Source organism: Amblyomma maculatum, chromosome 9 (assembly GCF_055883805.1).
Source record: "Amblyomma maculatum isolate TAMU_Amacu chromosome 9, ASM5588380v1, whole genome shotgun sequence".
In the NCBI taxonomy this organism is placed as follows: Eukaryota; Metazoa; Arthropoda; class Arachnida; order Ixodida; family Ixodidae; genus Amblyomma; species Amblyomma maculatum.
The window spans coordinates 49,887,459-49,901,191 of NC_139352.1; the positions used below are offsets into that span (position 1 = coordinate 49,887,459).

At 46.6% G+C, this 13,733-nt stretch overlaps 1 protein-coding gene across 1 annotated transcript; it reads left to right on the forward strand.

Moving 5' to 3' along the window:
- Window positions 1–1,829: 1,829 nt before the first annotated feature.
- Window positions 1,830–10,961, forward strand: LOC146179027 (post-GPI attachment to proteins factor 2-like). The gene is made up of 4 exons (XM_084579833.1): window positions 1,830–1,991; window positions 3,022–3,390; window positions 5,103–5,211; window positions 10,787–10,961. Exons 1-4 carry the CDS (start codon window positions 1,830–1,832, stop codon window positions 10,933–10,935), a joined length of 789 nt encoding a protein of 262 aa, XP_084435959.1. The 3' UTR covers window positions 10,936–10,961.
- The last annotated feature ends 2,772 nt before the right edge of the window (window positions 10,962–13,733 follow it).

A 13,733-nucleotide genomic window follows, 5' to 3' on the forward strand; every position in this document is an offset into this window, starting at 1 on the left:
GAGCCAGATATTCTTAGCACCCTTTCATGCATTGCAGGTCTGACCGTCGTAGTGGTCGCTGGGGACTGAGGGCTGGGGGTTCATTAGAGTATTCATAGGAGGTTCTGGCCAATTACTGCACAAGGGAGGCCAAATCCTGATTTGATGAGGAAGTGCGCTTCCGGAGGTGTTCACCGGATAGGTCGCACCCCACATCTGTTTATGCAATGTCATTGTCACGTGTATTTGTTCTTTTAATTCGGTGGGAAATTGCGCGGCACCGGGATTCGAATCACGGTGCTCTTACACGCAAGGCGGATGTTTTACCTCTGCGCCACCACGATTCAGAAGTCGTCGCATGCTACCAAGCCGGCCATCCTGCAGCGTGAAAACGGGGCGAGAAAGGCTGAGCGGGCGGCCGAGACACCCGACGAATTAGGTAAACGTCTCGCGTAGAGACGTCGCCAAGCCGCTGAACGACAACGATGGCATGTCGCTACCGAAACGTCAGTAAACGTAACTGCACAGGGTGAAGACACAGCAAGTATGAAGGGCTTGTGTACACACGTGAGACTGTCTAGTCTGAACACTGTATAGCCAAAATCGAGAAGGTAGCCACCTACTTCACCGATCACCGCGTCATTTTCAAGCATAAACCCAAATGTTGAATAAACATGTGCTTTACGCACAGAAAACTGTATTTTACTACCGTATGACTGCACACATACACAAGTAAAAAAAGACCTAACCGTAGCTTTCGCTATGTATATCCTGGTCAGCTGGGCGAAGCCACCAGCAATTATTTTTTTCATGGGAGATTTTCCTCTTCCACGCTTTCGGCCATCGTTGTGCTCTGAGCCTATGTTTTACGGGTGTCACCTAATTCTGATTGTTTGACTGTTTTCCCCGCTGTGTTCTTAGGAGCCCCGGCTTCGGAAAACATCCCCTCCTAAGGTGGAATACAGGCTTACCCATCTGCAACGCAGTTGGTTGGATGCACAACTTTTATTTCCATCGGAAATGGGCGTCCTCTTTCCACAACCACGCAGTGTGCACGGGGAGCCGTCATTTGAATAATGATTATGGTATTATACTCTGTCGTAATGGTACACACGCACGGCCGGAATCGGCCAGAGTGCATTGCAAATACATACACACTCATGGACCAGGAATGAAGTGTTTAGATAGTTTTGTCTTGAGCTAGAATTTGAACAGTTTAAAAAGAAATAGCCATGAATTATTATTTTATCAGATCAATTTAGCTGGTGTAATTGCATAGGAAATAAAATAGCACACTGGACTCGGGCCATATTCCTTGGCGCTTCCCCGAAGAATGGAACCGGAAAGGCAAACGGTGAGTAAAGCTGGCTAACAGGCACGCATATCTACGGTGGAAAGAAGGAGGAGAATTAAGCCACTTTATTCCTCATCCTCCTTTCTGCCGGAAAAACAAGTACATTTTACAAAATTGCAGATTGGAGCTATTATTTTGTCTTAATCGTCTGTGGAAAGTATTTACCATGTATATTCTGAATACTATGCAGCACCAACTAGCCCCTCAAGCCGTTATTTTTAGATACCATGCTAGACCTTGGTAAATCCCCCATGTGGGTAGATGCCACGTCCAAGCAGATCGGGAAGAAGAAGAAGAACAAGTGATGTTCATTTCGGACATTTTGGTATATCTGCGCGCCGCTGTGTGCGATCTTCTCTAGCTCACCGTTTGAAACGCCAGGCCGTCACGCCGCGCTTGTCATCAGGACCCCTTTTATGGGTCGGCCAGTAATTTAGCTCAGGCCACGGACCAGCCTTACAGCATCAGCATCCTGAGTCAGCAACCAGCGGGCGCTATGGAAGTAGGACCAATTCCCATGGACGCAATCATAATGCGTTTCAGGATGCACAGCCTCGTGTATCTGTCCTCGGCGCTTCGCTTATTCGGACTCGTGATGAGCTTCGTGACACCTGTGCTGCTGTGGGGCACATCTACAAGAGCTGACCACTCGTGCATGGTAAGGGAGCCACTTTGGTCGCGGCTGCATTTTCTGGCAGCTGCGCCTCGCCCTCAGCCAGAATGCAAGAGCTGGAGAATATAATTCGGGAGCAAAGAGATTTCGGGAGCTTGGAGAAAGCTTACCCTTTGTAATTATATATACTGAAAAAATCGTATGAGGCAATAACTTCACATTTTCTCACACAGTCTCACTCAATGCACGCAAGAAATCACATACAGGTCGCATATAATTGAGTGCGATCTCATAGTTTCTCGTACATCAACATATATTATGTAAGATAATTTATGATGTGCATCGTATGAGAATGTATGTGATTAGATGAGATTGTGTGATGTTATTGCCCCGTAGAACTTTTAGTTTTTCAGTAGGGATAATAAAATTCTCAAGAAATTGATATTGTTGGAATTTATCTCGCCCATTCGATAGGTTGGCCACTTAGATAGTTTGCTTATTACATAACACGAAAACAATGAAACCGTCAGTGCCTCATACAGCCAACGATGTAAAATTCCGTATCTTTTAGACCCGCGTTTTGTAGTGCACGAAGAAGGCACATCAATTAGCTTCATTATGCATGACATCATTCGTCGTTCTCCATGCAGGAAAGTTTCTCCAAGCAAGCGAGGACTCCCCCTGGAAGGTGTTCATATTTGCGTGCCTGCCTCCCTCCCCACAGAATATTTGTTTATTAAATGCAACTAATTGTGTCCAGTTAAGAGACAGTTAGAAATAGGAAGTTTTCGGAAGCATGCACATCATCCAAGGGTTACTGGCCCGGAAGGAACCCACTGGATTTGTCAGTAGGTGGTCGCGGGATATTAACACACGCGGGATAATAACGTCACAGCACAAATGGTCATTGTACGCAGAGCTTGGCTTATTAAGCAATTACATGATGTTTTCAGGCCACAAAAGATTTGGCTACTGAAGCCTAAAGGCCCCATGCGCCGCAAAGCAACATGCCTTAATTTTGTACCGCAAAATTTGTGCGTCATAAAAAAGAGAGCGAGGGGTGTCCTTTGCGCAGGTGTATGACCTATTGCCTTCATTGGATCCGGTCGGAGGCGTGGCGCCTCTGCGCCAAGTGTGGAGCCTAGCGCTGGTGCTGGACCTGAACCCGCGCCTGGTGCTCGCCTTTCTGCAATGGCACTACCTGAGGCGGCGCGTGGTGCTGCTGGAACACCAGCAGCGTTCCCTTTTCACCCTCGTCATGCATGCCAGCCTGGCCCTGCACGTGGCCGAGACACTGTCGCTAAGCCTCGTCTCGGGCCTGCGCAGCAGCCAGGAGTATCATGCGTACGAGAAGATCTACACTCACTTCTTGGTCAGCTCGCTCATGTTCATGATCTGTACGTGCGTGGCACTGCGCATGTGTCAGCATGAGCAGGGGCACAAGGTGAGGCAGTGCTTTTTGGGAAACTACGCTTCAAATAGTGTCAAGTTTTAATATGCATATTTCGGGTGATTATGGATTGTGGCGCCATCTACAGCGCGTTGCACAATTACATGTATGTTGTACAATTCTTCTTTCAGCTAAACCGCTGAGTCCTTGCAATCGTACAGAAATGGCATTTGGTTGTAATTTTTTTAAACCAAATTTTGGGCGTTTCCCTGATTCGATCAGAACTGGGATGTGCCCATCTTATGCGGCGGGGCCAAAGCAAGACGAGCCTCTGTCCCAGCGATGGGACTGGTGGCGTCATCTGATGCTGTTTGCCACAACTCTGTCGCGCGAAAGAAGAGGCATTGTTTACATAGAGTTTTGGATTAGATTGGAGAAACATTGATCAAAAAGATCAATGTGCTGGAATCAGTGGCTTTCTAGCAAAGGGGCAACCTCTTCCACCCAGTCCGCAAGCTTGGCTTGTTTGTTCTTGTCCGGCTCTTTCAGGGCTCGCCGCTTGGATTGGATTGAAGAAACTTTATTGATTAAGAAGATCAATAGGATGGTTTCAGTGGCACTCTAATACTCTAACACAGGGCGACCACTTCCACCCAGTCCGCAAGCTTGGCTTGTGTGTTCTTGTCCGGCTCCTTCAGGAGCATATTTTGGTGGTGTACTTTCCTTGTTTGGCTGAAGGTTCCCTAATAAAAAGAACCCTATGAGTCACAATAACCTCATACAGATTTCTCATACTAAACTTGTACAAATCTTATATCATCTCATACAAATAACATTCCACGTATGAGAAATGTAAGAGATTGTATGAAATTTCTATGAGTTAGTAAGAGAAATCTGTATGAGGTTATTGTGACTCATGAGGTTTTTCGCTAGTTGTTGCAAACAGCACAAGGTGGTGTCACCGGTCTCATCGCTGGGGCAGCGGCTTGTCTTGCTTAGCCCCCGCCGCATAAGATGGGAACATTCGACTTCTGCTGATTGAATCAGGCAGATACCCCAAACAAGTTCGGTGTTTAAAATACTGACGACTACATATTCACGAAATTCAAGGACTGCGCAGTTTCGCTAAGAGAAACATACTACGGCACGCATGTAATCGTTCAACGCTCTCAAGAAGCGGTCAGTAAAAGTTATCAGCTCTTGCCACCATTACCTTCTGAAAATCGCTTTTCTTCTTCCCCTCTTTTCTCTACGGCTATTACTATCGATAACTTTTTTTTTCTATTTTTGAGCTGATTTTATTTGTGATGTAGTCGTTCATTTATCAACAATATGAAAGCTTCAAATTAATGTCCAAGAACGCCGCCACTATTTGTAAACACCAAAAGTTTGACCAATCAACGCTGCCATTTTTCATACACGGGCCCTATGGAAAGTTTCGCGACTGGTAGTATTGAAGAGCTCGGAAAGTGAGGGTCTTGCTTCCAGGCGCGTCTCGCTTTCACGCGCGTCTCGTTTGCGCGCGCGATTCTTAGCTCTCCAGTTGAGGGTAAACGTTTTATCGGGGGCGATGGTCTGTCGTAACGCATATGTAGCACATCATAGGCACTATTCCTCAAAGCTGCCGGTTGTGGCATCTTTCAGGGAGGGTCGCACCTTAGTTCGTTATGAGCACAATTTCGTTATAGCCTCTATGCGGCAGAACATTTTAGCGTGAAACGACGCGTATGCATGGCCGATTCCCGTCATGGCTGCGCTTCACACAGGCCCGCCGGTCCTTGCGCATCAAGGCTTGCATCCTGGCCATGGCAGCACTGGTGGGAACAGCCATGCTCGCCTGCGTTCACCAACACCGTGCGGTTTGCGTCGACAAAGGTGAGAGCTACTACCTCTCTTGTCGTATCGCGTATTGGATAGAATGCGGGAAGATAACCGGTGGACGTAAGTGGTAATTATAATGATCGGATGCAGCGCCCGTTTGAACGCAGGTGGTGCCTTCTTGCCCTCCTTCGATTAAAAGCAAACACTAAGCGCACTGAGCTCCGCCAGATTCGCAATCGGATTGTACATGGCTATGGGCAACTGTGTACCTAGATTTTGTGATAACAGATGAGCCTGCAATTATAACTTTATTACCAGAGAAAACAACACCGTCATCTCCCAAAGTCTACATATGGGCTTTTATCAATAACGAAAACATTTCATAGGCTGCCCAAACGTCCCATGAACAATTGCGGGGTTTAACCTACGGTTAAACCTAGTTTGACGAGCTGTAGCTGGGTTTAGCAGCAAAGATCAGGGTTCAAGGGTGCTAGACTTTAGCATTGAATGTTGCCAAAACATCCTTAGTAGCAAGCAGGACTACGCAGGAAAAATCTACTGTATGCCCACCATCGGACGTCCTCTCTTTTCGCGCGTCTCAGTTGAGGAATTCTCTTTCGATCTTGAACAATGCTACAACCATTCCGCCTGCTTATGCTGAGAGGCCAGGTTAAGACCCAAGGTTGCATTGCTCGTGCGCCGGACACGACACAGACCAGGTTAGATTTGTTCCCGGAATGTCCAAAAGGTCTGTTCATTCTTCAGTATATAATGCATAGAAAAAAGTATAGAATCATGGGTCAGGTGGTGATACACCATGACAAGAGCTCAGCACAGACATACATACAGGACAGTCAGAGAAGCATACGTCATGACTGGCAAGTAAGGATTATTAGACGCGCTGTGTGGATGCGCGGAAGGACTCCGTCTTCGGACGAGATTTCGGCAAAGCTTGGTTAAAGTTAGGCTGACGCTGTCTATATAGAGATATTAAGCAAGGAAATGTACTTAGCTGAATTCACTGTGTGGAAAATTATCAGAATAAGCTAGATCAACAAAGAGAGGGAAAAGTACAGCTTTATTCCGATTCAGAGCAAAAAGATATTATGGTCCAAAGATCCAACCCGGGAACGCCGCCTGTCAACCAAAGTTGCTCTCCCGAATAAGCTGATCAGGGCGTCCAGCGGATAGAAAGCTAGTAGCTTATGCGCTACTCTGAGGATTTCTTCTCTAAGTGCAGTTGACTATACACCATCCCTGCTTAGAGCTGGTGACCAATTTGCTGTCGTCCAAGCGTCTTCTAACTACCCTGGTGACTTGCTTGTCTGAACGTACGATGGACCGGACAGTCAGTGGTTCTGTGTTTAAACCCCAGGCTAAGAAACTTTTTCAGCAACGATGTTTGTGTAAAAGCAAAAAAGATTTATTTTGCAACAGTATGACTGCGCATAAGTGAATACTGTTTGCTCATCAGTAAAAACTCCTGAACAGACCTAAGCTAGTCAATGCAGCGACTCAATCTGATACCCATGTCACTATACCGCAGTACTTTCATGGTACGTGTATACGTATATAAATGTCACTGCTACTCCGTGGTATCAAATATTGCGTAATAGACTGCCCAGCCACTTTTTATTAACTGAATCCATATCGTTGCTTTTATTGGCTAAATTTTACCGACAGTGCTCAGGATTATTCGTGGAGGACTCAGATCTAGGCTCCAGGTGGTGATAGCAGGAAGGAATTTTAACTCATTCGTGTGATTGGAGGTATATGCGTGACTTCTGGAAACTAATATTTAAGTATTAATATTGTTGAGCAATCGCTGGATAAATCAGCAGGGTTAACCCCACTTGTAGCTGTAGCAAAAACCGAAACATCTATGAGGTTGTGTGCGTAGGCGCTAGCGGAAGACAGGAAAAATGCTCATTTCTGTCCGGCTTCCGTTTAATTCTCTGCATGCATGGTGCTAAAAGTGATTTTTACCGCCTCAGAGCAAATTTTGCGTCAAATAGTTAGTTTATAAAAGAACCTCACTGGGCAGGCGTTAGATAAATGCCTTACTATTCACTCAACCTTTTTAAGTTTGAAATGTGACGTATTCATAATCATCATCGGTTTAATTACGTCCACTTAATGAGGCAAGCTTCGTTTTCTTGAATCCCCTCTTTTACGCTACTAGGAGTAAAGAAGTGATTCCCTGAGTGGATCTTTGCTACGCTGCAGTTTATAATCGGCAAGTGTATGTCATTCTCCTTTATTTAACGCGTTCAGTCTGACTTCTCCAGCATCTCTGCCAAATTTCCAGAAGGCTTATTAAAATTTGATAACTCTATGAGCAGTACTTGTCAAAGTTTTGCTTAGTGTGAAATAAAAATGAGCACTTCTGTGAATCTGTCAACTAACATGGTATCAAATTCTGAATCTCAAGCAGAAGTCTGCAATCTGTGATCAAGCGGGAAACACGGAGAAAGAAATCAGGCGGTCTTTTAGATGTAAGAGGAGAACGCCGAAAGCATATACCCTTCCTCTCCTATCATTTGCCTCTTATCATTTGCCTCTTTTCCTCGTTTTCAGTCAGTTGCGGTCATTCAAGTTGTCGCTTGACATATTGGTTATTTCGTAGTCATGCTGAGTCATGTCAAGTCATTGTAGTCATTACCACTCATAGCTAAGCATATTTACTCATTTCCACATTTGCGGCCATTACAACTCGCCGTTTGGCATATTTGTTGCTCCATAGTCATGCTGAGTCATGCCTAGTCATTGTTGTCATCACTCATCGCTAAGCATATTTTCTCATTTCCAGCCAATTACGGCCATCACAAGTCCTCGTGTGACATATTGCATGCTTGTTCCATAGTCATGCTGAGTCATACCAAGTCATTGTAATCGTTACCACTCATAGCGCACTTACTCATTTCCAGTCAGCTGTGGTCATTACATGTCATCGTTTGATCGTTTGGTCGTTTTGTAGCCATTTTAGTAATTTTATGATTATTATTTTATTCATCCTCACTATTGATTAACTCTATCCATATCAATCGTTTCCATCAATCGTTTCCATTCCTAATTTCCCTCCTCATACATCGTTACTAGCAAGTAACACATCAGCGCACAGATCCCATGCACAGATTCCATACACAGATCCGACTCCGACGCACAGATTGCCCCGCCGCGGTGGTGCAGTGGTTAAGATGCCACACAACTGCCGGAGTACGTTTCGATGGAGGCGAAACGAAGAGGCTCCGTGTGCTGTACAATGTCAACGCACGTTAAAGATTCCCAGGGCAGGTGTGAAGGGTGGCTGTTCCTGGCCCTACGGGGCTGGAACTAGTAGGTCAATGCCGCTTGCGGCGGGGCTAGCCTGCCACCGAATTTTTATCTGTTGTAGGCCGTCATTTCACCCGCCACCGCAGGCCCGTGCATTTTGTTTTCCTTCTTTCTACAGCCACAAAAACAACAGATTCCCAGGTGGTCGAAATACCCCGTAGCCCTCCACTGCGGCTCCTCTTTCTCCTTTTCCGTTTTCACTCCCACCTTCCTTCCTTCCCTTACGCCGCGGTTAAGGTGTCCAAAGAGATAAGTGTGCCAGATACTGCGCCTGTCCCTTCCTGTGAACCCCGCACAACTCACGCGCACGGTTTTCCGTTCCGTGAGCCTAGGAACCCTTTAGGCTTGGTAGCTTCCCGCTGTTAAGCCTATAAATCGAACCTTCAACCGCTATATTCCAAAGCCAGAGCAATACGGCTTCAAGCCTTAGCATAACGCCGCTGGTGCAGCGCAAGCACGTGGAAGAACAAAAAATTACCGACGATTACGTTACTTCCTAATGCGAAATTTGAGCGCAGCAAATAAGCTGTTTCACCTTTTCGATAGATTGAGGAAAAGAAATCGAGCAACACATGTATGCGCTATCACAGAATTTTTTCGTCTCGCTCATGGCTCAGAAAGAACTGGCAGATAATTTCGCAGTGGCGAACGGCAGCGGCAATTACGGCTCGGGCGGTGCACATATACAGATCCGCCGCCACCGATCTGGCTCTCTGATTGCCACCGCACAGGGGTTGCATTGGAGGAGGAGCGAAGAAAGGAATTAAGTTCGAGCCGGCGCTTTGACAACCGGAGACTCGCAGGAAGAGGGGGAGGGGGGCGGCGTGTACACCCAGCGGCAAACGATGGGGGCAGAAGCGCGCGCAGCAAGCGGACAACGCGATAAAGGGAGGAGGGAAGAGATAGCAGCGACTGACTGATGCTGCTGACGCCGATAGTGAGTCAACCCCAGCTGCGGAGTTGGTTTCAGGGACAACGCCGCCGATGCCGACGCAAACAATATGATACCCTCGCTTCCGCAGCGCCAAGAACCAGGTCTAGCCGTGGGAAGGTGGTCACGTATTCGTCGACGTGCCGGGGCCTACGTGAAATAACCGGCGCGTCGGCAACTGAAGAGCACGCTATCCGCCACACAGGAACAGGGGGGGGGGGGGGGGGGGGGGGGAGGGTCCCCTCCTCTTTCTGCATGGCGGCGACGGTGTTCTATGCAGTCCTGCCCCGCCGGGGTGGTGCAGTGGTAAGACGCCCGACTACTGTGCCGGAGTACCCGGGTTCGAACCCGACCTCGGCGGCTGCGTTTCGATGGAGGCGAAACGAAGAGGCGTCCGTGTGCTGTGCGATGTCAGCGCAAGTTAAAGATCCCCAGGTGGTCGAAATTACTCCGTAGCCCTCCACTACGGCTCCCTTATCTCTCTTTCCACTTTCACTCCCACCTTCCTCCCTTCCCTTACGGCGCGGTTGCGGTGTCCACAGAAAACAAGTGAGACAGTTACCGCGCCTTTCCCTTCCTATGATAAATCCGAATAATAAGTGCAGTCACGTTATCTTGACTCTCTAGCGGCGTCAGCGGCATCCAGCGGTATCAGTCGGTCGCTGCTAGCGCTGGGGGGATGAAAGGGGGGTGGAGCTGGTTACGAGGCCGACGACGACGCCGACGCGAAACCCAGGAACGGACGCCAAAGAGCTGCGCTCTAAAAGTTAAGGTTACAGTGAGCATTTGTCGGTAACGATAATAAGGAGGTAAAAAAACACAGCAGATACAAATAGATCTACATACTGCACCTGTTTATTTTTTTTTCCTCCTGTTCTAAAAGGGTGCGCGGACGTCCTTATTATTATTATTTTTTGCCTTTAGCAGCGGTTTTATCGAAAAGCCCAGCGCCGGCTGCGGAGTCACCAAAGTCGGTCAGTGGGTAGGCGGAAACTAATGGGTGGACAAGGAGGGGAGGAACGGGGTTGGGAATAGGAAAGCCGAGGACAACTACTGTTTAAATCTTGCTCTATACTCCAGATTTTTTATATATTATTCCTTGCATTGAGCGCGCAGCTAAGACATCGAGTCGCTGGTAAAAACAAAGGCATTGCTAATACCTTCATGCTAAAAACATCATATCCTTTACCATAGGACATTTATCATGGCTTCCAAAGACAATATAATTCACTATAACGGATCCTGGCTGGAGCTGATAGGCTTCTTATAGGATTCGATACGAGAAAAGTAGAGACCTCCATACATAGTCAAGAATGCAGCCGCGCGCGGGCAGCTGTTACAATGTTTTGTTGCATGCACCCGCAGAGCACAGCTGGTTCCCGGCATGCCAGTGGGTGTACGCCGGCTGTCACGTGCTCTTCCATTTGAGTTCCGTCTTCGAGATCCCCAATCGGGAGGTCATCGTGGGCACGGCCAGGCGCAGACCATTGCGCAGGGACAGCCGTTACGGCTGACGGAAGACGCCACCACTGTCTCTATGTTTCTGCTTGTTTCATGAACGTTACCAATAAACTGTTACAGAACTTTCAGGCTCATTGCATGGTATCAAATTCATCAAACTGCCGCCCTGTGTAGCTACAGGAAATCTGTTAAGCTGACGCCATAATGTATGCTCAAAAAAACTGTCCTGAAAGCACGTGCTTTCAGGACAGTTTCTTTGAGCATATATTATGTATCACCGAAGCAACGCTTCAATTTTTCTTGTGTTGGTGTATTTTGTAATACTTTTATTTTTTTCTCATGAAACTTCCCAAAAGAAACAGACATGCTCGCACGCCAACATGCAAGCATATGGCGTGACTTTTCGATGGAGGCGAAAAGCAAGGCGCCCGTGTGCTGTGCGATGTCAGTGCACGTTAAAGAACCCCAGGTGATCGAAATTTCCGGAGACCTCCAATACGGCATCTCTCATAGCCTGAGTTGCTTTGGGGCGTTAAACCCCACAAACCAAACCAAATCAAACAATAAACCATCCCCACAATACTGCACACAGTATCGGAAAAATCTACGTGGGCCTTCAAAACACTTGGTTGTGTGCCAGACGCGCCCTCTGAAGTCCAGCTTTGTTGACAAACAATTTTAATACTGAAGCAACTGTGCAACAAATTAAGGTGCTGTTCAGGTGTCCACTTAGTAGTCAGACAATCACTGTGTCTTTATTTGCCTATGTAAATCACTTTACATTTTAGCTGAGTGTGACAGACACTGCGTCTTCCTTTTCTATAAACCACTTAACATTTGTAAAGCAACAGTTTTTATTGGCTCATTAATGTGCGTCCGTCCGGAGAAAGACACACTCAACCTGTCAATCGAATGAAGTTATCACACACCAACGAGTGACGCTCTGTTTGACCTTTAAGGGAAAAAATCATCTTCCACCGGGAATCGAACTCCAACCCCCCGATCACCAGACGAGCGCCTGAACCAACTATACCAGGCCGGGCTTTCTATTCCTGACGTAAAAGGTGTCATCAACGCTTGCACTGACACGGCATATTTTTCAACTCTCTAACATCATCAGGAACGTTCATCCACGTTGGCAGGTCATGCAGCACGCGATACACTTTACTCGGGTGTAGGGTAACTTCAATGAAATGCTCGCGCACAGTTCTGACAACAACGTCAGCATTGTATTTTCCACACGATATGGAGGCCAAGATTCGTGATAGTGTCATAAGAGAATTTCTGTTCAGCTATTGGCAAAAACAGTATGCCGTATAGATGTAATGGTAGGTCTGTAATATCCTTAAAGCACATCCCCAGAGAAAATAGCTTCCCTGCAGTCTAAAAACGCATGTTCTATGGTTTCATATTGTTTACATAAAAACGATTTTGCCGAGAAAGGTACAGTCAGGCCTTTGTCATGCAACTATGTTTTATTTGACAGTGTACCTGTGCGAAGTTAAAAGTGTTTTTGCAAACGGCTGTATAAATTCTATTCTTTTAACCCTTTTGGGCACATCTGCACCTGCACCCCTACAATAATGCCCCTGTGGGGCGCTGTAGGTACTGTGTATAAATAAATAAAAAAATAAATAAACTTGACAACCGGTAAATAGATACAGGAATCATTGTTTCCACTAGATCTTTGTGCAGGTTTTTCCTGGTGAGATTTGTGAGGTACTGCACGGAAAATCGTATTTGTAACATCCTGTACGCCACCACAACTTCACGCAAATAACCTCTCGCGGCACCGTGAATTTCATCTATCGAACATGCAATAGATTCAGGAAGCAATCGGCATAAGCGTACTTGCATAACTGTCCTAAAACAACACATCTTTCTGACCGCAACACGATTTGTCTAACAAAAAAAATGTACAAGACCAAGGCCACCTTTCTTCATGGGCAAGAACAAGTTTGTTCTGCTGATCATATAAATAAATACAGCAGTGACCGATATAAATACAGCAGTGCACCGATATATATTTGGAATAATCACTGCGAGGCGCTCCACACATTAATAACATAACAAATCTTGGAAACGAGAATTAGGTTACACACAGCAATTCTTCAGAACACAGACAATTGTCTCCCTTGCCACGCATTCGCCTTTTCCTTTGTATTTGCTACTTGTTCATTCCAGTATGGTTCCACACTGCTATAAGAGTCGAGTCGCACGCCAAAAAAAGTAGTGAGCACAGTAGACCAGTGAAATCGGGAGTAGTAGTCTGGCGTATCATATCAGTTACCACGCCAGATCCCATAACTCTGTCACAATTTATGTGTGCCCCTATGCATATATGCAAAACGTTTGAACTGTTATCATAGCCTCAAAAATGTCCTCTTTATTTGGGCAAACAGGGCGATGAACCCAAGCCTGGCACGTGAGAAACATATCTTAGTTCTCCTTATCTGCGTTCGTGCCGTATTCATGGCAATGTAAGGGTGCAACTACGCCGTCTTCAATGCAATCTACAAGAGGACGCATAGTGCACGCCATCTGCCGCTGGCTATGCTGACCAAGCACCGCAAGGACTGCTCGCCGTCGCCGCCGGATAGAGTTGCTCACCTCGAATCCTGCACGGAAGAAGCACTGCGTAATCGGCGGGGTTCTGGCAAATATAAACACTACAGCAGAATCGGCTCCAAAAGCGTTCACCTTGGGGGGGTCTTAAGTGTCTCAATAAAGTTTGTAGACGTCATGACAAGTATTTTTTGAGCGCTAACACGGACGGTGGAATCGTCCAGGTGGTTTGCAACACGTTGAGCGCGTAGGGGGATATGACGTATGTGATGCAGTGAACAGATGC